The sequence below is a fragment of the Drosophila subpulchrella genome, chromosome 3L, assembly GCF_014743375.2.
Source record: "Drosophila subpulchrella strain 33 F10 #4 breed RU33 chromosome 3L, RU_Dsub_v1.1 Primary Assembly, whole genome shotgun sequence".
Taxonomy (NCBI): Eukaryota; Metazoa; Arthropoda; class Insecta; order Diptera; family Drosophilidae; genus Drosophila; species Drosophila subpulchrella.
Window position 1 is genome coordinate 19,065,186 of NC_050612.1, and position 26,319 is coordinate 19,091,504.

The 26,319-nt window shown below is 38.1% G+C and overlaps 3 protein-coding genes across 5 annotated transcripts; 1 reads left to right on the forward strand and 2 right to left on the reverse strand.

Moving 5' to 3' along the window:
• Nucleotides 1-796: 796 nt before the first annotated feature.
• Nucleotides 797-21,002, forward strand: LOC119554987 (fat-like cadherin-related tumor suppressor homolog). Of its 3 annotated transcripts, none has more exons than XM_037866123.1 (22): nucleotides 797-903; nucleotides 5,151-8,603; nucleotides 8,664-8,770; nucleotides 8,826-9,033; nucleotides 9,094-9,155; nucleotides 9,248-9,403; nucleotides 9,509-9,881; nucleotides 9,945-10,953; nucleotides 11,026-11,211; nucleotides 11,271-11,445; nucleotides 11,507-11,769; nucleotides 11,831-12,560; nucleotides 12,622-12,799; nucleotides 12,859-13,299; nucleotides 13,364-13,764; nucleotides 13,823-14,131; nucleotides 14,187-19,482; nucleotides 19,541-19,822; nucleotides 19,882-20,070; nucleotides 20,309-20,338; nucleotides 20,554-20,685; nucleotides 20,748-21,002. In XM_037866123.1, the coding sequence occupies exons 2-22, from the start codon at nucleotides 5,177-5,179 to the stop codon at nucleotides 20,882-20,884; spliced, it is 14,091 nt and encodes a 4,696-aa protein (XP_037722051.1). In that variant the 5' UTR covers nucleotides 797-903; nucleotides 5,151-5,176; the 3' UTR covers nucleotides 20,885-21,002. The 3 variants fall into 3 exon arrangements, with proteins under 3 accessions (XP_037722051.1, XP_037722050.1, XP_037722052.1); XM_037866122.1 differs by lacking the exon at nucleotides 797-903 and adding an exon at nucleotides 1,951-2,147; XM_037866124.1 differs by lacking the exons at nucleotides 797-903; nucleotides 20,309-20,338 and adding an exon at nucleotides 1,951-2,147.
• LOC119554988 (dynein regulatory complex protein 11) lies at nucleotides 20,999-24,230 on the reverse strand. The gene is made up of 8 exons (XM_037866125.1): nucleotides 23,460-24,230; nucleotides 23,039-23,363; nucleotides 22,698-22,987; nucleotides 22,441-22,597; nucleotides 22,112-22,375; nucleotides 21,899-22,056; nucleotides 21,256-21,839; nucleotides 20,999-21,199 (listed from the first exon to the last, which is right to left on the reverse strand). Exons 1-8 carry the CDS (start codon nucleotides 24,193-24,195, stop codon nucleotides 21,095-21,097), a joined length of 2,619 nt encoding a protein of 872 aa, XP_037722053.1. The 5' UTR covers nucleotides 24,196-24,230; the 3' UTR covers nucleotides 20,999-21,094.
• A 111-nt stretch (nucleotides 24,231-24,341) lies between these two features.
• Nucleotides 24,342-25,677, reverse strand: LOC119554989. Its single transcript, XM_037866127.1, has 5 exons — nucleotides 25,529-25,677; nucleotides 25,305-25,468; nucleotides 24,696-24,829; nucleotides 24,567-24,637; nucleotides 24,342-24,483 (listed from the first exon to the last, which is right to left on the reverse strand). Exons 1-5 carry the CDS (start codon nucleotides 25,607-25,609, stop codon nucleotides 24,391-24,393), a joined length of 543 nt encoding a protein of 180 aa, XP_037722055.1. The 5' UTR covers nucleotides 25,610-25,677; the 3' UTR covers nucleotides 24,342-24,390.
• Nucleotides 25,678-26,319: the final 642 nt, after the last annotated feature.

Below are 26,319 nucleotides of genomic sequence, written 5' to 3' on the forward strand. Positions count from 1 at the left end.
AAAATAATAACCACTTATTAAGCCAATGTAAATGTAAGGACAGGTCCAAATTTCTCTGTTAAATAAAAGTTCACAAACTCCCACCAAAGGGAACTTCTTTTGAACCTGGGAAGTTGGGAATACCTTACATAACATATTCATTTGCGTTGGGCATTTTGGTTATCAGCCAAAATCTCTGTTAAAATATCGGGACATTTATATGTTATATATGGGATATGTTAGGGAAATATATAATGTATGGAAATACGTTATTACGGTCTTGCAACAATCAAAATATGGGGATATTCTTAACAGATGCTTCCCCTCATTTACGAGGTTTTAATAATTTATTATTATTTCATATTGCAATTATTTCACCGCGATCGTGTTTCGCTCCCACTCAATCATCTTTTATTAAAAACTAAACAAAAAAAATAATAAAAAAGCATGTTGCTACTCTTATTTTCTGTTGCTGATACCAAAAACCCGGTTTTAAAAAATAATTTGAGTAAAAAGTGAAAATTGCTGTTTTTACTCAAAAATATTCAATTTACAGGACCAGGATGTGCCTGTAACAGTCAGGAGAAATAGGGGGTGCAGCGGGTTGTTGTTCGACGGATTCGGTGTTCAAGGTTCCAGTTCGTGGTTGCAACATGAAAGGACTTACGGTGGCCAGGACAACTTGCGTTTGCGAAAAGTCGAATCAGTTGAATTTCTGTTCTCATTGACTGCGGTTTATATTGGTTTAAATCGCGGTATACTGTGCGTCGGTAGCTTGCAATTGAATGAAGGAAAAGTATGTTTCAATCAAAAGTCGCGCTGTTGTTTTAATATGACTGCGTGTATAAACGATGATATGCGAATCCACGCCAAATCCACGCATTTCCAGTGCTAGTGATGTTTATCTGAAAAATGCAAAAATATGTACGTACGTATTGTTGTTCACAAATACGTTCAAGTCGACGGCTAATAATAATGTTTTATGAATAAGTGAAACAGTGATTAAAGGTTGCATAACCCCATGTGGTGAAGCAGATTTACAGAAACGGAATATAAACAACAAACTTCAGTGGAATTAGCTGCAAAATACACCTTTAAAAAGGAAACTTCGCCAATCGAGTGGCTTACATTTCTTAAATTGCGAAACCATTGCAATGCGGATTATGGGGGAAGGCAGGGTTCCATGTTTGGTTTCCCGTGTTGGTTTTAAGAATTTCTTCTGGAAATAACTTTATTTATTAGATAAGGAACTAAATATATTGCAGTACAAGATACCACCAAAAGGTCAACGCATTCAGAAGGATTTTAAAAGGCTTTAATTTCGGTTAAAGAATCATATTTCTTTTACATAAAAACTCAAATTCTTAATTGCCGGTTTTGTCTTTGGTATTATCATACTTTTCGTATAAGTTGCATTTGAAAATCAATACTTTTATATTATCCAAAGGACAATATGAACTCAGAAAATATTTACCTTTTGAATTAAACAGATTAAATACAGTTAAAAAGTAAAATATCTAATACATCTAATGGGAAATATTGATGTTCCTTAATATTCTAATGTTATTCTTTTACCATTTTCGCAGGAATAAAAAGTTGAGGGGAAAACTATTTCAAAGAAACTTTATTTATTTAACCCCAAATACTTAAGCTTCTATTTCTTTTGACCTCACCATATTAATCATTTGAATATTTGGTTACATGTAAACAATTCAGGGGTACAATTTTATTAATTTGGAGCTACAATTTATAATCGAGATTTTAGATCACTTAATTGGTTTTCAATATAACTTGGGGTGATAACTGTGATTGTTTCAACTTTTAGTTGGCAGCCAACCAGCTGATCGAGATGATTTGAATTTTGGCGGGTACATTCTACACTAGAAACGGTCGCTCTAAAAATACTAAGAATTAACGATAGTAACTGTATTTCGGTCACGCTAAAAACACGGTCAGTTTGGCGCGGGGAGTTAACGACGATCGTAGTTAAAGGCAGCTGGCAATTTAATTAATGTTGTGTATTAAGTGCTTGAGAATTCGGCGATGAATGAAATAAGAACCGATGAAAGTGATCGCCCCTGAATCAACGAACGATCAACGAAAAAGTGGAGTGCCAGTGGGTTCCAGCAAAGTTGTTTGCGCAGTGGCTTCAACTTCGAATTATAAAGGTATACACACACACCTACGTTCGTTTGTATGTTGGCCAAACATTTTCGAAAAGATTCAACTGCGGATTGTGCATTTCTGTATTTTATTCCACCAAAGTGCTGCCCACACGGAGTTTATCACGGTGTGTGTTTACTTACCTTATCGGAAAATTAGGCCCACGGAAAAAGAGACACATGTTATCTGTGTACACCGATGTATGTACATATGTCTGTATGTAGGCAATGCATACCTATGTAAATGCTGCACTCCTATATACAAAAAAAAACTGGAGTTTGTGGTCGTAATTGTGACTTTGTGGACCGATTTTCGGTGTGAAAAACCAGACAAGTTAAAAAGGGTCTTATAATATGGCGACATCTGTGATTCGGGCCTACTTGTGATCGTCTGCTAAATAAATATTAAAATCTGGATCACTCACTGATTCACATTTTCTGTGCTGATCAACCCGTTTCGACTTCTTTTCTTATGTACTACGGATTTATTACTCATAATTACCTACGCGCCGCACCGATTTCGCAACCCTCACATTTTCATGAATCGTTTCGAAATTTCTTCTGCCAACAAGTGGTTCTTCAATTAAGTGACTATGTGACAATTATTATATTTAAATTATCTGGAAAAGCAAACTTAATAAAAAATGGTCCCTCGACCGGTTGTAAAAAAAGAAATCCATAAAAACGAGAGTTAGTGAATATATTCTTACAACCTCTTTCATAAATTCTACATGGGGAAAACGCAGCCCTTCTTTTCACACTTTTGGTTTATTAGTTTTCCTTATCTGTAAAAGGTGTCAAGTCAAGGGCTTTGTTAGAAGCTCCAACAGTTGAATCAAGTTATGAAGAAATTCACGGTTCTTATGAGAGTTTATTTTAAAACATTTTTATAAAAAAAGTTGGAGATACGTTGTGTTACTGTAGATAACAAAGCTAGTCTGGTTTATACCAATTTTTAATCAGTAATATTTCCAATATTTGCTTATTTAATGAAATAAATTGCGACAAAAAAATGTGTCTAGTATAAAAGAAATTTCTGCTATTTTTGCGACTGAAGACCTAAGACCTAAGAAAAAAATATGCAGACTAAATTTATTGAAATACTGGATTCTTTAACTTGATAAGGCCCAGTATAATAATATATAAAATGAAAATATTTTGGCTTTCGTGTTTGTTGTGACTTAGCACAGAATATAAAATTCCAGTCATTTTTAACGAATCATTAATCATTATAATTGATATTTTCCCAGGTGGACAATATTATGATCTTTTAAAAACAACTAGTTTGTATTTTCACCAAACACATAGTATTATTGGGTACACAAATATATAAATACAGATGTAGCAAGCAACAGTTAAATTAAATGCCGTATTTAAACTGACTGCTAAATTAAACAAACAAAAAACAAACAAAAATTAAAAACCTATTACTTAAATGAACAGTGCATTGACTGATAAGGTGGTCGCGCCCTTAATGTAAAATCTAGGTCAAATCGATTAAAAAAACCGGTTTACTACTGTTGGCGACCAAATAGTTTTCGGGAATTTTAAAGCATAAAAAATATCTTTAAAAAAACTGGGGCAAGTTCATAACTCACTTATATTGTAAGTGTTGACATATTTAATTATATGTTGTGTTTTTTTTAGTATCAATGCCACAATCTAGTGATAAATACTTACATACTTATGCTTTAAAGGGGGAAAATTAAGCTAAAATTTGATTGTGTTACACAAGCAATACTTTTACACAAATAAAATATTTTTTGCAAAACGTCCTGGACGTTTTTTTTTAATTTTACGGAAAGTTAAAAAAATAACCCTAATAAGATTTCTACGCAGATATACAAGATTCGCAAAAACAAAGTTTTCCGAAGCACTCACGAAAATAAAAATTATTTGTTAAACTTTCTAAACTTTTTCGCACCCCCACTCGTGTCACAACGAGTAGAGAACAATTGTGATTTTTAGTACAAAGAAAACTCTTTAAAATCGATTATATAAATAATCGTTTCAAATTTAAACTCAAAAGTAATAATTTCACGATAAGCAAAAGTGGTGGAGCATCCTTGATGTTATTTAGTCGGAAAGGCTTAAGTATAACTAATCACATTTTTCAATTACTATTGTATGTTTAAAAACCATAAAGAATGAATATTTTTGGAAGACCATAATATAACTTCCGGAGACTGCGACGCAATGACCATGAAAAGTGTACATATAAAAAGTTATTGTCAGCAAATAAGAATGAGAAATACTGCGGTTTTTTTTGTCAAAAGTAAATGATAAACTATTAGTATGTTACTATTGTTCATAGCATCATTTTAGATGAAGTAAATCAGTTTAAAATTATTGGGGAAAAGAAAAGATTGCAAGTTCCACTAAACATGATGTGGATATGGGCTTCGTAGGCTGAATATGATTTGATACACATTTCCGCCATACGATTTCTAATATGAATAAGACAAATGTAATCTTCCGAAAATCAAAAATTTTTAACGAAAGTAGCAGTAATATAACATGTTTAGGGAATCCGTTTAATAATTTAAAAACAATATTGTTTTCAAGGTTTATGCTAAAAGCTTTCATATAAATAAAAGTTCCCAACAAGTGATGTTTGTTTGTTTAATTAAATGAATAACTCAATAGGTACAATGGATTAAAGTATTTTAAAGTGTTTTGGTACTCGATGAGCTTGAAACTTTTCTTACATTATTTTTTATCCGTGGCTATTTTGGCTTAACGTTGTTAGCACCAGGATATCAGTCTTTTAAAAGTATATACATTTTTTTCTGTCTGAGAAGGCATGGATTAATGTGAATGCAATCATGCAAGCACGGGGGCAACCATCCTGGAAAAAGTTGGACAACTTTGTTTTCTTAAATTTTATTGTATTTGATCCCATTATAATCGTATTATGCGATTTAAAAAAATGTATGACTATTAGAATAATTTGTAAAATGATTTCAATATTTCTTGCCTAATAAAATGTTTACCTTGCTTACCTTGCAGGATATTATGTGAAATAAGAGCAGTATATGTTTACTATGAAGATTAAAAAATATGTAACTCCTGTAAAAAGAAAAGCTTTCAACATATTCCAATGGATTTCACTACTGTGTAGTCTATGTGCAATCCCAACTGTACAAAGCAAACCCGATGAAAGGCACACAGCAACCCTCGAATATAGATTAGAAAACCAATCGCAAGATCTATATCGGTTTAGCCATAATGTATATAATGTTACCATACCAGAAAATAGTCTGGGAAAGACTTACGCTAAGGGAGTATTGCATGAAAGACTGGCCGGCATGAGAGTTGGCTTGAACTCAGAAGTTAAGTATAGGATAATAAGTGGCGATAAGGAGAAGCTATTTAAAGCCGAGGAGAAACTGGTGGGAGACTTTGCCTTCTTAGCTATTCGAACTCGAACAAACAACGTTGTGCTAAACAGAGAAAAAACTGAGGAATACGTAATACGAGTAAAAGCACATGTACATTTGCACGACAGAAATATATCAAGCTATGAAACGGAGGCGAATATTCACATTAAAGTATTGGATCGCAACGACCTGAGTCCACTATTTTACCCAACCCAGTATACCGTAGTTATTCCAGAGGACACTCCCAAATATCAAAGTATTCTAAAGGTCACGGCAGACGATGCGGATCTCGGCATCAATGGGGAAATCTACTACAGTCTTCTGATGGACAGTGAACACTTTGCTATCCACCCAACCACAGGTGAAATAACCCTACTGCAGCAGCTTCAATATGCGGAGAACTCACACTTTGAGCTCACGGTACTGGCCTATGATCGGGGGTCGTGGGTAAACCACCAGAACCACCAGGCGAGCAAAGCCAAGGTCAGCATTTCGGTGAAACAGGTTAACTTTTACGCTCCAGAAATTTTCACAAAAACCTTTTCGAGCGTGACGCCAACTTCAAATCCATTAATTTATGGTATTGTCCGCGTAAACGACAAAGACACTGGAATCGATGGTAATATTGGTCGTTTGGAGATAGTCGATGGCAATCCAGATGGCACTTTTCTTCTGAAAGCGGCAGAGACCAAAGACGAGTACTATATCGAATTAAATCAGTTCGCGCATTTAAATCAACAACATTTTATTTACAACTTAACGTTACGAGCAGAGGATCTAGGAACTCCCCGTAGATTCGCCTATAAATCCGTTCCGATACAAATAAAGCCAGAGAGCAAAAATATACCCATATTCACGCAGGAGATATACGAAGTCTCAATTCCAGAAACGGCCCCCATAAACATGCCTGTGATAAGGCTGAAAGTAAGCGATCCAGACTTGGGTAAAAATGCATTGGTCTATTTGGAAATAGTGGGTGGTAATGAGGGCGATGAGTTTCGCATCAACCCCGATTCCGGAATGTTGTACACAGCCAAGCAACTTGATGCTGAAAAAAAATCAAGTTACACCCTAACCGTTTCCGCCATTGATCAGGCAAACGTTGGGTCCCGAAAACAATCTTCAGCCAAGGTGAAAATAGGCGTTCAGGATATGAATGACAATGATCCCATATTTGAGAATGTAAATAAAATAATTAGTATAAACGAAAACAATTTGGCTGGCTCCTTCGTTGTAAAACTAACAGCCAAGGACAGGGATTCTGGGGAAAATTCATACATATCGTATAGTATTGCAAACCTTAATACGGTTCCTTTTGAAATCGACCACTTCAGCGGTATAGTAAAGACCACGGCTCAAATTGACTTTGAAACAATGAAGCGGAACTATGAACTGATAATACGTGCATCGGATTGGGGATTACCGTACAGAAGGCAGACGGAAGTAAAACTATCCATCGTCGTAAAGGACATTAACGACAACAGACCTCAATTCGAACGGGTCAACTGCTATGGCAAGGTCACCAAGTCGGCGCCGATGGGTACTGAAGTTTTTGTTACCTCTGCCATTGATTTCGATGCTGGCGACATAATTTCATATCGGCTGAGCGAAGGCAACGAGGACGGCTGCTTTAACTTGGACCCCACATCCGGTTCCCTGTCTATTTCCTGCGATCTGAAGAAAACCTCTCTAACAAATCGTATTCTCAAAGCTTCCGCCACGGATGGTACCCACTTTTCGGACGATTTGATTATCAATGTACATCTAATGCCTGAGGACTTGGGTGGCGATGCCAGTATTCTACACGGTTATGGATCTTTCGAGTGTCGTGAAACCGGAGTAGCCAGAAGGTTGGCGGAAACATTGGCGTTGGCCGAGAAAAACAACGTGAAGAGTGTGTCGCCATCCGTTTTCAGTGACCTATCCCTGACACCCAGTCGATATGGCCAAAATGTGCATAGACCTGAATTCATAAACTTCCCACAGGAGCTGTCCATCAATGAAAGTGTCCAATTGGGCGAAACAGTTGCTTGGATAGAAGCCAAGGACCGGGACTTGGGTTACAATGGAAAGTTGGTATTTGCCATTTCTGACGGCGACTACGATTCGGTTTTTCGAATTGATCCCGATCGCGGTGAACTGCAGATAATTGGCTATTTGGATAGGGAACGTCAAAATGAATATGTCTTAAATATTACGGTCTACGATCTGGGAAACCCAACGAAATCGACATCGAAAATGTTGCCAATAACGATTCTCGATGTAAACGATAATCGACCTGTTATTCAGAAGACATTGGCCACATTCCGATTGACAGAAAGTGCCAGGATAGGCACTGTGGTGCACTGCGTTCATGCCACGGACGCTGATTCGGGGATCAATGCTCAGGTGACTTATGCCTTGTCGGTTGAGTGCAGTGATTTTACGGTCAATGCGACTACGGGGTGCATTCGTCTAAACAAACCACTGGATCGCGAGAAACAGGACAATTATGCTCTTCACATTACGGCAAAGGATGGCGGAAATCCTGTACTATCCTCGGAAGCTCTGGTTTACGTTCTGGTCGATGATGTTAACGACAATGCCCCGGTTTTCGGAGTCCAAGAGTACATATTTAAAGTGCGCGAAGATCTGCCCCGTGGAACAGTGTTGGCCGTAATCGAGGCAGTGGATGAAGACATTGGTCCCAATGCTGAAATCCTCTTCTCCCTCAAGGAGGAGATGCAGGATGAGGAACTGTTTCGGATCGACAAGCACACTGGTGCTATACGAACCCAGGGATATCTGGACTACGAGAACAAACAAGTGCATAACCTTATTGTCAGCGCCATCGATGGCGGAGATCCATCTCTAACATCGGATATGTCCATAGTTATAATGATCATCGATGTGAACGAGAATCGCTTTTCTCCCGAGTTCGAAGACTTTGTGTATGAAGGGAAAGTAAAGGAGAACAAGCCCAAGGGGACGTTTGTAATGAATGTCACTGCCCGGGATTTGGATACGGTTGACCTGAACTCAAAAATCACGTATTCCATCACAGGTGGCGATGGGCTGGGAATTTTTGCGGTCAACGACCAAGGTTTGTATTAGCTTTGTATGAGCAAGTTTGAACGGATTAATATGAATATTTTGTTCGAAGGCTCAATAACTTCCCTGTCACAACTCGATGCTGAGACTAAAAACTTTTACTGGCTCACCCTGTGTGCACAGGATTGCGCAATAGTTCCCCTCAGCAATTGTGTGGAAGTAAGTACATATATACAAACTCATAAACTGATTAATAAATGCATTCTGTTATAAGGTATACATCGAAGTCGAAAACGAAAATGATAACATTCCTCTGACGGACAAGCCAGTGTACTACGTTAATGTTACGGAAGCAAGTGCTGAAAACGTTGAGATCATTACCCTGAACGCAGTAGATCCAGATATAGATCCTACACAGTCTATTACTTATAATATCGTTTCTGGAAATCTGGTCGGTTATTTTGAAATCGATTCAAAGACAGGTACTTTATTTATTATTTTAAGGTTTATTTTAATTTAAATATAACCGATTACTCTTTAAGGAGTTATTACAACCACTGAACGCAAACTGGACAGAGAAAATCAAGCAGAACATATTTTGGAGGTAATAAAAGTAGAAATAAATATGTTATGTATATCTATCATTAATAACATATCAAATTTCATTTTGTAACAATAATTAAATTTATTTTTCAGGTGGCTATATCAGACAATGGATCGCCAGTTCTATCGTCTACATCGCGAATTGTCGTTTCGGTCTTAGATATAAACGATAATAGCCCCGAGTTTGACCAACGGGTTTACAAAGTGCAAGTTCCGTCTTCAGCTACTGTCAACCAATCTATTTTTCAGGTAACTTTACCGTTTTAAATATTTAAAGTAAAAGAAAGAAAGGTTTTATAACTTTTGTAACTTTACCTTAAATAAACAAATTCTTTTTTATGTCTTCCCTTACAGGTTCATGCTATCGACAACGACAGTGGTGAAAATGGCCGAATAACCTATTCAATTAAGTCCGGAAAGGGTAAAAATAAATTCCGCATTGACAGTCAAAGGGGCCACATTCATATAGCAAAACCATTGGAATCCGATAATGAGTTTGAAATTCACATTAAGGCTGAAGACAACGGGATTCCTAAGAAAAGTCAAACTGCTAGAGTTAATATAGTTGTAGTTCCAGTTAATCCTAATTCGCAAAACGCACCGTTGATAGTTAAAAAGACTTCTGACAATGTCGTTGATCTGACGGAGAACGACAAGCCTGGATTTTTGGTCACTCAAATTTTGGCAGTCGATGATGACAACGATCAGTTGTGGTACAATATATCCAGTGAGTTTATTTAACATAATCAAAATGGAGTAAATCTCTTTAACATTTCAATTTACTTTGTAGATGGCAATGAAGACAACACATTTTATATTGGCCAAGACAACGGAAACATTTTGCTATCCAAATATTTGGACTACGAAACTAAAAAGTCATATAATCTGACTATTAGCGTCACTGATGGCACATTTTCATCGTTTACTTATCTATTGGTTCAAGTGATCGATATAAATGATAATCCTCCGCAATTCCCTAAAGATGTCTATCATGTCAATATATCAGAAAACATTGAAGAGGAATCAGTTATAATGCAACTTCACGCAACTGACAGAGATGAAGACAAGAAACTATTCTATCATCTCCACGCTACCCAGGATCCCACATCCCTGGCTTTGTTTCGAATCGATTCTATAAGCGGAAATGTTATTGTCACTCAGAGATTGGATTTTGAAAAGACGGCGCAGCACATACTAATCGTGTTTGTTAAAGATCAAGGAGCGCCTGGGAAAAGAAACTATGCCAAGATCATTGTGAATGTGCATGACCACAACGACCATCACCCGGAATTTACAGCGAAAATTATTCAAAGTAAAGTCCCCGAAAGCGCAGCTATTGGCTCTAAGTTAGCCGAAGTTCGGGCCATAGATCGAGATAGTGGCCACAATGCCGAGATTCAGTACTCGATCATCTCGGGTAACGTGGGCAGTGTTTTTGAGATCGACCCGACTTTTGGTATAATCACATTAGCTGGCAGCTTGAATATAAACAAGATCCAAGAGTACATGCTTCAAGTAAGGGCAGTAGACCTGGGTAACCCTCCTTTGTCATCGCAGATACCGGTACACATAATTGTTACCATGTCTGAAAACGATCCACCAAAGTTCTCAGCAAACAATATTGCCATAGAAATTTTCGAAAATCTGGGCATCGGAACGTTTGTTACTCAAGTCACCGCTCGGTCCTCGTCATCTATATTCTTCAATACTATTTCCGGGAACACAAATGAAAGCTTCCGCATAAACCCCTCCACTGGAGTTATTGTTATTAATGGAAACATTGATTACGAAATAATCAAGTAAGAAATACAAGTTCAAATACCTAGTGAAATGTATGTAGTTACTAAAAATATTGTCTTTCCTCTTTCTAGAGTATTCAACCTTACGGTCAAAGGAACCAATATGGCAGCTGAGTCATCCTGCCAAAATATAATTATACATATCCTAGATGCTAACGATAATATTCCGTATTTCGTTCAAAATGAATATGTTGGCGCATTGTCTGAATCGGCTGCAATTGGATCTTACGTACTAAAAGTACACGATTCATCGAAAGAGTATGTGTTTGTATTTATTCCTAAAAGTGTTGATAATAATATAATATTTTGTACTTCAGTCATTTAACTTTACAAGTTAAGGATGCTGATGTCGGAGTAAACGGAATGGTTGAATACCACATAAATGATGATCTGGCCAAAAACGTATTCAAAATAGATTCGACAACTGGCGCTATAGAACTGTTAAGGCATTTGGACTATGAAACGAACGCGGGCTATACTTTTGATGTTACGGTGAATAACGAATGATAGAAGTTGTAGCTTTTGTTTTTAATTATTTAATTATATGTTATAGGTTAGTGATATGGGAAAACCCAAACTACATTCCACTACAACAGCACACGTTACAATTCGTGTGATCAATGTTAACGATTGTCCTCCAGTATTTAATGAAAGAGAACTCAATGTAACCTTGTACCTTCCAACTTTTGAAAACGTGTTTGTTGTACAAATTAATGCAAAGGATGCTGATAACGATACTTTAAGGTTTGACGTTGTGGATGGAAACACAAATGAATGTTTTCAAATCGACAAATACACCGGCATTATAACAACAAGGTAAAATCACAGCATTAATCTGTAAAAAGCGTCTATTAAAAAATGTGTTATTTGTTTTCAGAAATTTCGAAATATTAAATAATGAAAATGATCAGGACTATACCTTGCACATCCGTGCCTCTGACGGAATATTCTCTGCAATTTTAATAGTTAAAATTAAGGTTCTGTCTGCTTTAGACTCAAATTTCGCATTCCAACGGGAATCGTACAGATTTTCTGCATTTGAAAATAACACAAAGGTGGCTACCATCGGATTGGTTAATGTGGTTGGAAACTCACTGAACGAAAACGTCGAGTACCGTATCTTGAATCCAACAAAATTGTTCGACATTGGAATCAGTTCGGGAGCCCTAAAAACCACTGGAGTCATTTTCGATCGCGAAGTACAAGATTTGTACAGACTCTTTGTAGAAGCCAAGTCAGTTTTATTTGACGGAATGAACTCCAATGTGCGCAGGGCAGTAACCTCTGTATACATATCTGTCTTGGATGTGAATGACAACTGCCCTTTATTTGTCAATATGCCGTATTATGCCACTGTTTCAATTGACGATCCAAGGGGAACGATTATAATGCAAGTAAAGGCCGTTGACTTGGATAGTGCAGAAAATGGTGAAGTTCGTTATGAACTAAAAAAGGGAAATGGGGAGTTGTTCAAATTGGACCGAAAAACTGGAGAGTTATCCATAAAGCAGCATGTGGAAGGACATAACCGAAACTATGAGCTTACCGTGGCTGCTTATGATGGCGCCATAACACCTTGTTCTTCAGAAGCGCCTCTTCAAGTGAAGGTTGGTTTTAATGGAATTAAAAAAATAAACTTTTTGATTACGATTGGCGTCCTGTACTTAGGTGATTGATCGATCGATGCCCGTTTTTGAAAAACAGTTTTACACTGTTAGCGTCAAGGAAGACGTGGAAATGTATTCGGCTCTTTCCGTATCCATCGAAGCCGAAAGTCCCTTGGGGAGGAGTCTTATTTATACCATATCTTCAGACAGTCAGTCGTTTGAAATTGATTACAATACAGGTACATTCATATTTTTTTCAATTTTCCAACGTAAATTATTGTTTGAATACATTTTTCAGGATCAATTTTTGTTGTAAACGAACTGGACTACGAGCAAATGAATTTCCATGATGTTTCTATTCGAGCGACTGATAGTCTCTCTGGGGTTTACGCAGAAGTTGTTTTATCTGTTTCCATCATTGATGTCAACGACTGCTATCCAGAGATTGAAAGTGATATCTACAACATAACCATTCCGGAAAATTCCTCCTTTGGGACGCAAATTTTGAAGATTAATGCAACTGATAAAGACTCCGGAGCAAACGCAAAACTTTCTTATTACATTGAATCCATAAACGGGCAAAACAATTCTGAACTGTTTTACATAGATGTCACAGATGGAAATCTGTACCTAAAGACTCCCTTGGATTATGAGCAGATTAAATACCATCATATTGTTGTTAATGTAAAGGACCATGGATCGCCATCATTGAGTTCCCGATCAAATGTATTTATAACAGGTAATATAGTGTAACATTCTTGGTATTACTCATATAGTGTATATACACACATTTATTATTTTAGTTAAAGACTTGAATGACAATCCGCCATGCTTTGTTGAGCCTTCCTACTTCACAAAACTGTCTGTCGCGGCTGTTCGCGGACAATTTGTTGCTCTGCCTAAGGCATACGATAAGGATATTTCTGATACTGATTTACTGGAGTATAAAATTGTTTACGGAAATGAATTGCAAACCTATAACATTGATAAACTAACAGGCGTGATATCCCTTCAAAACATGTTAAACTTCACCGATAAAAGTAGCACAGTCTTGAATATTTCTGTTTCTGATGGAGTGCATACAGCCTATGCTCGTTTGAAAATATCATTATTACCAGAAAACGTTTACAGTCCACAGTTCGATAGAAGTAATTATGAGGCAAAAATTCCAGAAAATTTGTTACATGGTCACAATATAATAACGGTATGTTGCGGTATATCTAAAGTTAATGGTCTTGACAAAAAAACATTTATATTCCTAGGTAAAAGCAACGGATGGCGATTTCGGCACGTATTCGAGCCTTTATTACGAAATTGTTTCCGAAGAAATGAAAAAGTTTTTTCTTATCGACCAATCTACGGGGGTTATAACCTCTAAAGTAACTTTTGACCGTGAAAAAAGGGATGAGTATGTGGTGTTGATGAAGGTGTCCGATGGTGGCGGTAAATTCGGATTTGCATCCCTCAAGGTTATAGTAGAAGACGTGAACGATAACGTTCCTAACTTCCTGTTAAAAGAGTACAAGATTGTTGCAAGCACAACAACGGAAGCGAACACAACTATTTTAACGGTAAGGAGTGTTTTTTATAACGTTATACATTTTAAAAATGTAATATATTTTGTAGGTCAAAGCAAAGGACGACGATATCAACGAAAATGGATCGGTTTACTACCAAATTGTTCAAAAGTCTATCGACGAGGCATCAAAGGATGTGATTGATATTAACGAAAAAACTGGAGATATTGTCTTTAAACGAGATGCCGGATCCTATGGAGTTGGCTCATTTCAATTTTTCGTACGTGCATCTGATCGCGGCGAACCTCAATTTCATTCCGAAGTCCCAGTTTCAATCGAAATAATTGAAACAGATGCAAGCATTCCCGTTTTTGAGAAATCATCACTACTGCTTAAGATTATAGAGTCAACGTCACCGGGAACCGTGCTTACAAAGCTACACATGATTGGTAACTTTACGATTAAGTTTTCAATAGCAGCAGATCAGGATCATTTCATGATATCCGATGGTGGCGAATTGATCCTTCAGCAAACACTAGACAGGGAGCAACAAGAATCGCACAATTTGATTGTTGTGGCGGAAACTTCTACGGTGCCGGTGCTCTTTGCCTACGCTGATGTTTTAATTGAAGTGAGGGACGAAAATGATAACTATCCCAAGTTCGACAACACATTTTACAGTGCCAGTGTTGCGGAAAACAGTGAAAAGGTCATTTCGTTGGTAAAAGTATCAGCAACTGATGCTGACACCGGTCCAAACGGAGATATTCGATACTACCTAGAAAGTGATACCGAAAACATCCAAAATATTTTCGACATTGACATTTACTCTGGCTGGATCACCCTGCTGACCTCCTTGGATAGAGAAGTTCAATCTGAATACAATTTCAAAGTAATTGCTGCCGACAATGGCCACCCAAAACATGATGCAAAAGTACCTGTAACTATAAAAATTGTAGACTATAATGATAACGCACCAGCATTTAAGTTACCTATTGAAAGAATTTCTGTGTTCGAGAATGCACTGCCTGGTACTGTTTTAATCAACCTACTCCTAATTGATCCGGATATTGAAAAACAGGAAATGGACTTCTTCATCGTTTCTGGAGACAAACAAGCTCAGTTCCAGATCGGTAAAAGCGGAGAGCTATTTATTGCCAAACCCTTAGATCGCGAACAAATCATGTTCTATAACTTAAGCATTATTGCTACTGATGGAAAATTCACTGCCAAAGCCAATGTGGAAATAGATGTAAAAGATATAAACGACAATACTCCTTACTGCCTAAAACCCCGCTATCATATCTCCACAAATGAATCAATCTCTATTGGAACTACACTAGTTGAGATCGAGGCCATAGACTTCGATTTACAAAGCAAACTTCGCTTCTATCTATCTGGCAAAGGTGCAGACGAATTTACTATTGGAAAGGAAAGTGGAATACTGAAGGTGGTAAACGCACTAGATCGGGAAACAACTCCAAAGTATAAACTAGTAGCACATGTTCAGGATGGCAAGGACTTTACTCAAGAATGCTTCTCCGAAGTGATCATCACAGTCAACGACATTAATGACAATATTCCTGTTTTCTCAATGGCTCAATACAGAGTGAGTGTACCCGAGGATGCTCAATTAAATACTTTGATCACGAAAGTACATGCAATGGATAAAGATTTTGGAGTCAATAGACAAATCAAGTATTCCCTAATGGGCGAAAACCATGATTACTTTAAAATATCAAAGTCGACTGGTATTATAAGGCTGGATAAGAATCTCGACCGTGAAACAATTTCGTTATTTAACCTAACTGTCAAAGCCGAGGATTGTGGCGTTCCAAAATTACATTCAATTGCAACAGTAGCAGTAAACATATTGGACATCAATGACAATCCACCTGAGTTCAGTATGCGACAGTATTCCTGCAAAATTCTGGAAAACGCCACCCATGGCACGGAAGTTTGTAAGGTCTACGCCGCCTCCATAGATATTGGAGTAAATGCGGATATTCACTACTTTATAATGAGTGGCAACGAACAAGGAAAATTCAAGATGGATTCCATGACAGGCGACTTGGTGTTAAATGCAACTTTGGATTATGAAATGTCAAAGTTCTACTTCTTGACCATTCAAGCTATCGATGGAGGCACACCACCACTTAGCAACAACGCCTATGTGAACGTGTCTATTCTGGATATCAATGACAACAGCCCCAGGTTTCTGCAAAACTTGTACCGTATAAATGTCAATGAGGATATTTTCGTGGGATCCAAGATTCTTGATATCCAAGCCACAGATGAGGACTCTGATATTAATGGCCTCGTAACTTACAACATTGAAAAGGGTGACAACATAGGACAGTTCTCAATAGATCAGGCGAACGGAACAATTAGCGTATCAAGGCCCTTAGATCGTGAGACTATTTCGCATTACAATCTGGAAATTCAAGCCTGTGATCAGGGAATCCCTCAACGTTGCAACAGTGTTCCAGTAAATGTAAATATTTTGGACACAAACGACAATGCGCCCATATTTTCCAGCGCCAACTATAGTGTTGTTCTTCAAGAAAATAGACCTTTGGGTTATATATTCCTGACTTTCAAAATATCAGACGCAGACGAATCACCCAATACCACTCCATATACCTTCGACATAAGGTCTGGTAATGAGGGTGGACTTTTCCGACTGGAGCAGGATGGGTCTTTGAGCACTGCCTCGCGATTTAATCACAACCTTCAGGATGAATTCGTGATCCAAGTTCGAGTTTTTGACAACGGCACACCACCATTGTATTCCGATGCCTGGGTGGTTGTGAAAATAATTGAGGAAAGCCAATACCCGCCAATTGTCACTCCCCTTGAAGTTACAATTAATTCATTTGAGGACGATTTCTCCGGCGCATTTATTGGAAAGGTCCATGCCTCCGACCAAGACAAGTACGATGAATTAAACTTCAGTTTGGTGTCTGGATCAGAAGACATGTATCAGAGTTCTAAGTTGTTTAACATTTCCAACCAAACAGGAAAGATCTACGCCATATCAAATCTAGACATTGGTCTGTACAAGCTTAATGTGTCAGTTTCAGATGGAAAATTCCACGTCTTTTCGATTGTCAAGATCAATGTAGAACTGGTAACCAATGATATGCTCAAGGAATCAGTTGTCATTAGGTTCAGCAGGATATCGGCATCTGAATTTCTGCTCAGTCACAGGAAAACTTTCATGCGCTCAATTCGCAATATAATGCGATGTCGCCAAAAGGATGTAATTCTAATAACCCTTCAATCGGAAGCACAAAAACATTCAGTAACCAATCGGCATGCGAGATCAGTTGACTCCAATTTAAATGTGGTGTTTGCAGTGCGAAAACAGCAAATAATTCCCGATTCTGATGAATTCTTCACCAGTGACGAAATTCGACAAACACTGATTGACAAAAAGAACGAGATTGAAAACGAAACCAACTTGGTAGTGGAGGATATACTACCATCCACTTGTCAGAGCAACAAAAACGCCTGTGTTCATGGGGAATGCAAACAGATTTTACGAATCCTGAAGAACAACGTAACCACCACCTTTACGGATGTGATAAGTTTTGCAGCTCCTTCGTATAGTCAGGTGAACAGATGCGTCTGCAGGCCTGGATTCGATGGAAAGCACTGCAATGAGACGGTGAATGCCTGCTCAACGGATCCTTGCTCCCCGCAGAGGATCTGCATGCCTTCTGGATCGGTCTTGGGGTACCAATGTGTCTGCCCCAAAGGTTTCTCGGGAACCTACTGCGAAAGGAAGTCTTCGAAGTGCAGCAATGAATCCTGCGATATGGGTCTTTTCACTGCGGTTTCCTTCGGCGGAAAGAGCTATGCCCACTATAAGATCAACAAAATTAAGGCCAAATTCACGCTGGAAAATGAATTCTCTTATTCCCTGCAGATAAGAACTGTGCAGCAAACTGGCACCCTGTTGTATGCCAGCGGCAAGGTGGACTACAACATCCTGGAAATCATAAACGGAGCCGTTCAGTATAGATTCGATTTGGGTTCGGGCGAGGGAGTCATCAGTGTGTCGAGCATCAACATCTCCGATGGCGAGTGGCATCTAATAAGTCTGGAGCGATCCCTTAACAGTGCCAAAGTAATGGTGGATAACAAACACGTCTCGCATGGCAGTGCTCCAGGTGTGAATGGCATCCTGAACATCCAGTCAAATGATATCTTTGTGGGCGCTGAAGTTCGACCCCATCCATCGATTATCGGCTACGAGGACATTCAGCGCGGCTTTATTGGCTGCATGGCCAACATAAAAATAGCCAAGGAGTCGCTGCCATTGTACATTTCCGGCGGAAGTACCATTGCTGCCCTGAAGCGGTTCACGAATGTCGAGTTCAAGTGCGATCCATCGAATGTGCTGGTGCGTCTGGGTATCTGCGGATCTCAACCGTGTGCCAACAGTGGAATCTGCAAGGAACTGGACACTGACGTTTTTGAATGTGCCTGCCAGCCCCGATATTCCGGTAAACATTGTGAAATCGATCTTGATCCCTGCTCATCGGGACCCTGCTTGTTCGGCGGAAGGTGTGACTATCACGGGCCCAACAACTACAGCTGCACGTGTCCCATTCACTTATCCGGAAGGAGGTGTGAGTACGGAAAGTTCTGCACTCCCAATCCGTGCAAAAACGGTGGCATTTGCGAGGAAGGCGATGGAATATCGCACTGCATGTGCCGAGGCTACACTGGACCCACTTGTGAGATCGATGTGGACGAGTGCGAGAACCAGCCGTGCGGAAATGGAGCGACCTGTATCAACGAACCCGGAAGCTTCAGGTGCATCTGTCCATCCTACCTCACAGGAGCCAGCTGCGGAGATCCCCTGTATTCGAATTCGATATCCACGAAGTTGAAGAACTTTTCCCTAGAGCACATAAGCGGGATCATATCGGGAGTGGCTGTAGTATTAGTGATCATTAGTTGTGTTCTATGCTGCGTGGTCATTCGGAGGAGTTCCTCTTCGAAGCGCAGGAACCGACTTGAAAAGGACAAGAACAAGCCTTCGTACAAGGAGGCAAACCTAAACTCGCTGGTGGACAAGGACAATTACTGCAAACCGAACGTTAAGTTAAGTAATTTGGAAGTCAACCAGCGGCCCATTAGCTACACTGCAGCCCCAAACGACAACCTGTTTCTCAGCAATAGGAATTTTGTAAATAATTTGGATATATTGCGGAGCTACGGTTCAGCCGGCGATGAACTGGAAAATGTGCCATTCGAGTACCAGAAGGTGAATCGAAATAAGCAGCACGTAAATATAAATTCATGCCATTCCGCCGATGCAGACAATGCCTACAAGCAGGAATGGTGCGAGCAAATGCATTTAAGAACCTTCAGTGAAAACAAACTGAACAATGGTTGGTTCATATTTCTATTTTATATTTTATGAAAAATACTAAATTGTTTGCCTTTCAGAACTCAAACGAGATTTCGGACCATCTGTTAGTCGCTTTTCAACTGGAAAACTCATCCAAGTTGAAATGCCAAACGTGTGCCACTCTTCCAGTGCGAATTTTGTTGATTATTCAGCTCTTGCCAATGGTCAATATCATTGGGACTGTTCCGACTGGGTTCGCAAAAGCCATAATCCCTTGCCAGACATAACCGAAGTTCCTGGAGCAGAAATAGCTGACTCATCGAGCTTACATAGCAACGATAGCAACGAGTCCAAGTCGAAGAAAGCGTTCTTCGTCCACAGTAAGTATAGTTTTTATAGTTTTAAATTGCCGCATAATGGAAATTATTATTATCAATAGGGGAAGACGGAGATGTTGATCCGACTAGGGATATAGCTGCATTAAATGAGGATATCGGATCGGAGTATTTGGATTCGGAGGCAGAGAGCTGTTTGGAGCCGTTTATGTTGCCGAGATCAAGTAATCAGCCACTTTCAAGACTGAGTTCTTTTAATAATATCGAGAATGAAGACTATAAATCAAATACAGGTAATGAAATTCGTTGGCGACTGAATACGTAAACTTAATATTTTCCAAGAACACCTATCTTGGAACAAAGATTATGGTTGGTTACGAAATCCTCCTATATATTTTTAGAAACTCGATTACTTAGTTCTATGATAAAGTAGAGATTTTTAGTTATGTTATTTCTTTGAACTTTCTAACACCATAATAACACCCACCTATGTATACTAATCTATTTAACTACTTCATTTCACGCAATCAGTGCCTTTACCGTCGAAAGTTAGTCATTCGTGTAAGTTTTTGATTCATCGAAAGTTAAAATGGTTTTTATCCAATACTATTTCCTCTACATATCTCAACGTTTACAATTTTTAAAAATTTTTTTTCATGTTTTTTTTTTCATTAATCAGACGCATTGCTTTGTTTTTAATTTAAAACGATATATATTAATAATTTAGTATATAAATAAGAACACGTTAACGAAAGCTCATTTGTTTTAATCAACAGGCAAAGTATATTTAAGACATCCTGATTCGTATTTACCGACGATGCATTTTCCAAGTGAGACAGATGGAGAGAGCTCTATGACCGAGGGGCCGATTTCAAGGAAGGAAATGAAGACCAGGAGGACGATAAGTGGTAAGCAGAGGAATAATTTGTCCATATATTACGAATATCACAATTATCCACTTTTTATTTAGAAAATTCAGAGGAGGCATACCTATTTCCATGCGCTGTCGGAGAAATTGGTTCCAACAGCAATATTTCGGTTCGACTGTGCGAAATTGAAGATTCTGAGTTGGAAGAGTTTTTACCACAACAACAAACAAACAATTAAATGACATGCTAAATATATAAGATCTACATTTTACACAAATTATTTGATTTCGTTAGATACTATTTTCCATAGGAAAAAACTTTGGTTATATATTTTCAATAAAAAATACATAAATATAGTTCCGACTTTAAGTACGTATTAAAAATTTAATAGGATCGTTTCTTCCAAGGTATTTATACATTGCTGATCGATTTAGAAAGATATTTTTTCCTATTTCCTTTTGCTTGCTTTAGCCAACTTTTGAGCATCATAAATTTTTCTCATTTTCTGCAATTTGTTTGCGCTGCCGAACCATTTATTAAACTTTTCCATGAGCTGAAAGAAAATACATTTCATTATTATAAAACATATATGAATACATATGTATGTACCTTCTCCTCTGGAGGGAAAATAGGGGGCTCATTCTTGCTCAAAAAGTATTCCAAAAACTCGTTGGGATCCAATGCCTCATTCTTAAGACGCATTTTGCGGTCGATACTTAATGTCTGCTTAATATTTTCATTGATATCGCCGGAGGTATAGGCTTGTAAGACTCTTGCCAGAGCAGAATACGCGTGCTCCTTCATATCATCTGGGGCGTTTTCGGTCATCAGTTCTAGCCAAAGTAGGAAGCTGGTGCCATAATCGCACTTTGGAATTAGCAGAACTTTTTGGAACGCTCTTTTAATTCCCCCCTTGGCAGCCCAGGGCATGTTGCTGGTGCCGACGACTACAATTTTGTCATTTTTCTTCAAGGGCTTTAAAATTTTACTGGCTATGGAGGAGCCCAGAAGCCTTGGTTTTATCTCGACTGCCTCTGGCGGAATCTTTTTCCAAAATAATCGATGAGCTTCTTCGAAATACATTATGGTCGGCTGAAACGCCTTCGCCACTTTCAAGACAACATGTAAGAAATACTTCAAGTCATCGGCATACTTGTATGTCTTCTCTGGACTTAGATTCATAAAAACTGCGTCTGTAATAATAAAAGTTTTAAACTGATTAAACGCACCTGCAAATATAACATCAATTTACCTAATTCAGATGCAATAATTTGGCATAATAATTTTTTTCCGCTATTTAGGGGTCCAATTAATAAAAGAGACTTGGGTTTTGGAATATCGAATTCTCCCATTCCCAGCATCGACTCTTGAATAACCATTTTAATATCACCTTTAGCTGGACCCAATGTACTATGTAAGAGAAAGCTTAGTGTTAAATTCTATTTTTAAATAAATAAATAAGTACGTCAAATCATCTTCATTTCGAGTGTCGTCTGCCACAAAGTTAAAGTCCGCAATAAATTCGTCAAAGTCTTTATGCGCAACTTTCTCTATTATTCCGCCATCTTTTAGCTCTTGGTACAATGATTCAAGAGTTCTATCTCCTGTCATATCCTTTGGCTTCTTCTTCCTCTTGTTCTTCTTCTTTTTTGGATACTTTACTTTAAGTGCCTTATATTTTTCATTGTTATCCTTTGCCAGAGCTTCCCGGAGCAGTTCATATTCTACCCTAAATTATTGAAAATGTTTTTTCAAATTTGTAAGTTTAAAATGGTGGTTTAAGAATCATTTTACCTCATGTACTCGTCGACCAAACCTCTTACTTCCTGATGTATCTTAGCCAGCTCTTCCTCTGTAACCCAATCTTTGATAGGATCATGATTTTTGTTAAGATATTCGTCGACATTTCTCCAGTCCTTGGCATATTTCTTCATAGTTTCCTCAATGTTTTCTAAAAAAAATTTGAGCCAATATTAGAAGTTAGCTATATAGCGACGGAATTAAAAATCTGCTACGGTAGTACGATCGAAACAAGAATCACCAAAATTTACCTATTGCCTTGCTTGCAGTTAACTCATATCCGATATCGATGATTCCAGCGTCTCTTAATTTTTTCCTGCGTTTCGCCTCCTTCATTTTTACTAATTTCTCCTTTTCTTTCTTTCTTCTTTTATCTTTCTTCTCTTTATCTCGAATTTTCTTTTTCTCTGCTTTTGTCAAGGGCTTTTTACCTAGGGATTGTTGAAACTCCATTGGGGTCATTGTTTCATCAATGACAACTAATACTGTTCCCTTTTTCACAGGATCAGGATAAGGATGAAAGTTTCCAGTCTTTTCGTAACTGTAGAGTATCAATATGTTAATCGTATGTCTTCTAATATAATTACCTTACAATTCTTTAAACCAATCCCGAATGTGATCGGAAATATCTTCCATCATCCATGGACTTCGAACTTGCAAAAGCCTGGTGCGTTCATCATTGATCAAGTTAATGAAATCCTCGTCCAGTTTTCTTTTGAGCATCTCGTTTTTGTACATTTCCATAATTGCGTTTGCATTTTGGTTCGGTCGCTTTAGTTTTCTTATTTTCTTCATACCATACAATTCTTCCTTAAATCTTTTTCTAATTGTAACTATTTTCCTTGTTCTGTAACCTCGCCACCAGCTTTGGATTTTACAAGCAGCAATATTCCTCTTTCTATTTAAGGCTTCTTCATCTGGAAAAGGGTAAACATAATACTGAATAAATAAATTTTAAATAATTAATTTAAAAACTCTACAAACGATTTAAAATATATTCATTTAAAATTTACCATCCACTGCTGTCTCCGCCACATCGTCATTTTTTCGTAAGTTTTCACAGGACTCGTCAGCTTTCAAGAAATCGGCCGAAAATATGGTTCTCTTGACGGGAATACTCATTGCCTGATCGGGTTTGAAGGTGAACTTATAATTGATTTTTTTTCTTTGATACACCTTGAGGAATTTCTTCTTGTCGTACTTAATGCTGGACTTATATACTCGAGCCCTGCGTGCCCTCTCATGAGCTTGGATCAGCTTCACGGCCTCACTTATAGGAACCCAATCCTGAGCAGCCTTCTCCTCCTTTTCCTCGTCGTCCATGTACAATCGATTGTCGGCTAGAATATTTTGAACATCCAATGGGCGGCGGTACAAAAACTGTGGCGATCTCCATATGACCAAGTCTCGCGGCGTTAGTTTCCTGGCGATCAAAGCTTTATCTATATATATGTACTCGCTCATTTCCAAGTCCTTCAACTCCTCCTTGAGCTGCATTAGCTGCTGAGTCGCACTCTCGACCAAAACACGAACTAATTCCCGCTTTTGGACTTGGAAAGTATTGTGGTAAATGAAACCTAACTTGGCGACTAGCTCCACGTACAAAACGTAGAGTTCTGCGAAAATTTTAAATGATATGGCTTTTTCCTGGGGAGGATCTATCTTCTTCAAGCGGTTCTGTTTTTTAATTAGTTGTCCAATTTCCTTTCGGGTGGACACCCAAAATTTATGATTCAAGTCGAAAGACATTTTTGATTTTTGCCTTTTATGAGCCTTGCTAAATTAAAAAGTCTCGGACGTGTTAAGAATATAGATTGTATTTATTTGTTTCTGTACACTAAATAAAAATAAGTCGATTACCTGATTATTCAAAGGTTACTTAGTACCAATATAGATTTTGATTTCATATAAATTTATCACTTTATTTCACTTATGATAGGGTAATCAGGGAATCCGGAAGGGTACAACCACAGCCTCCTTGTGGTCGATTTGAATGTGCGAAACACTGATGTGTGCTTTCTCGGTAAAGAGTTTCATCTGAAAATATAAATAAAAGATGAAAATAATGTTAAATCAAATCATAACCCTGTTTTGTAATATTCAATTAGATAGTTAATTACTTGAGCAGTATCCTCGGGGAAAATGGGCTTAGACAGATAGAATTGATGACTTGGAACATCTTTAAGGAGGCCTGTAGTTTGAAAACACGTTAGAAATAAAATAAATCAGCATATAGTATCAAGTCAAACCTTTTAGTGAGATACTGGGGTGCTGAACATTATTCCATTGCTGATGCAACCGCTGCGAGTACAATCTTATTCTGTCGGCGTACTCCTGGTGCTCCAAGCTGTGGCAGTCCATGGCCCCCACGTTTATCATGTTTCTGAAGAACAAAAGAGTGCATATTAGTATTGGCTTTATCAATTCGGAATCCTATAGATGGGCGATAACCACGCTTCTGGAACAGCTACATTACATTAATAACTGAATTTAAATAATATTAAAAAATGGAAAAGGTAATGTACAGATGTTAATCACATGTGAAAGAATTTTTAAGTTAGATGGATGGATTATATTAAGCATTTAAAGTCTGGTTCTTAAGGCCAAGAGCACTTCTCATCCGCATGTTAAACGTAATGTCAGTTTTTGACATGGTTAAAAGCTACTTTTAGTTTTACATGCGGTCGACAAACACTTTATCTTGGGTGTTGCACTCCTAACCAATCTGAATATTGGCTTTGCAGTGAAGGTAATAGAGCCCTTAGCCCCAGCCCCTATCAGAATTCACGAGCTAATGTTACAAGATTGTAATCTCATGTGGGAACACCCTATCAAAACACGCCCGTGGGGCTACGTACATCGCAGTATTCTGCACCAATCTGGAGAGGGCATTCTGGTCGTCCCTCTTGGGCAGGGAGTGGGCGTAGTCGTTGCTGAGGCCATCGGAATTGCTCCTCCGAAGGGCAGGACTATGGTTCACGGGGTCCACCAGAAGGTGTGTCCTCTCGTTCGGCTCATTGGGCTGCAGATAAGACGGGCAATACAATAGTCAGATCTTAAGAGTGTATGCTCTTTGGGTTACCTGGGCACCCGTGTCCTCGGTGCATTGCCAGCAGTTGCAGATGGAGGCGAAGTAGCTCCAAACAGAGTGCACATAATCCATCCTAAATGCAATTGTTCTTTATTTTTATTTTATGCAAGTTCTTTAGTGTTACCAGATTGGATAACAGATTTCATGCCATGTGTTTTCGACCAGCCCTGGTTTTCCACTTAGAAAATCAATCTTTTCCCGCTGAATTCTAAATCCTTTTGATTTTAAATGAGTACAATTTTTAATTGTAGGTCTCGTTAACTGCAAAAGAAGCAGAGAGTTTAAGTAAACATTGTTAATCCTAGTTTTTGTTATTATTTTCTTAGCATATATACTAAATAGTTCCTTATGCATATTTTCTACCTAAGGAAAAATTAATTCTAAGAATCCACTATACTTTCTAACTTAAGTCCACCGTAAAATTTGTATCGATGATTTCCATTTTTTACAAATTTTAAATGATTTTCAAATATTACGCGGGAAAAACATTATAATTACCCTCGACACAAGCCATCGGTTTGAGTATTCACTCGAACCCTCCAAACTGGAAAGTTCAATCTAGGACTCGAGCCTATTTGGCGATGACTCGAACCATTTATTTAAAAAAGAAAAAAGCGCTTGGTGGCAACGCCTTCTAGTGGTCGTTTGTTCTATCGAAAATCAAATCGAATAATAACGACCTCGCTATTTATACCTATTTTATTATTAATTTCATTATTAAAAGTGGTTTTGTAATATATATTTTTTAGAGTTCAAAATTAACTTAACATTTTTGAGTAAAT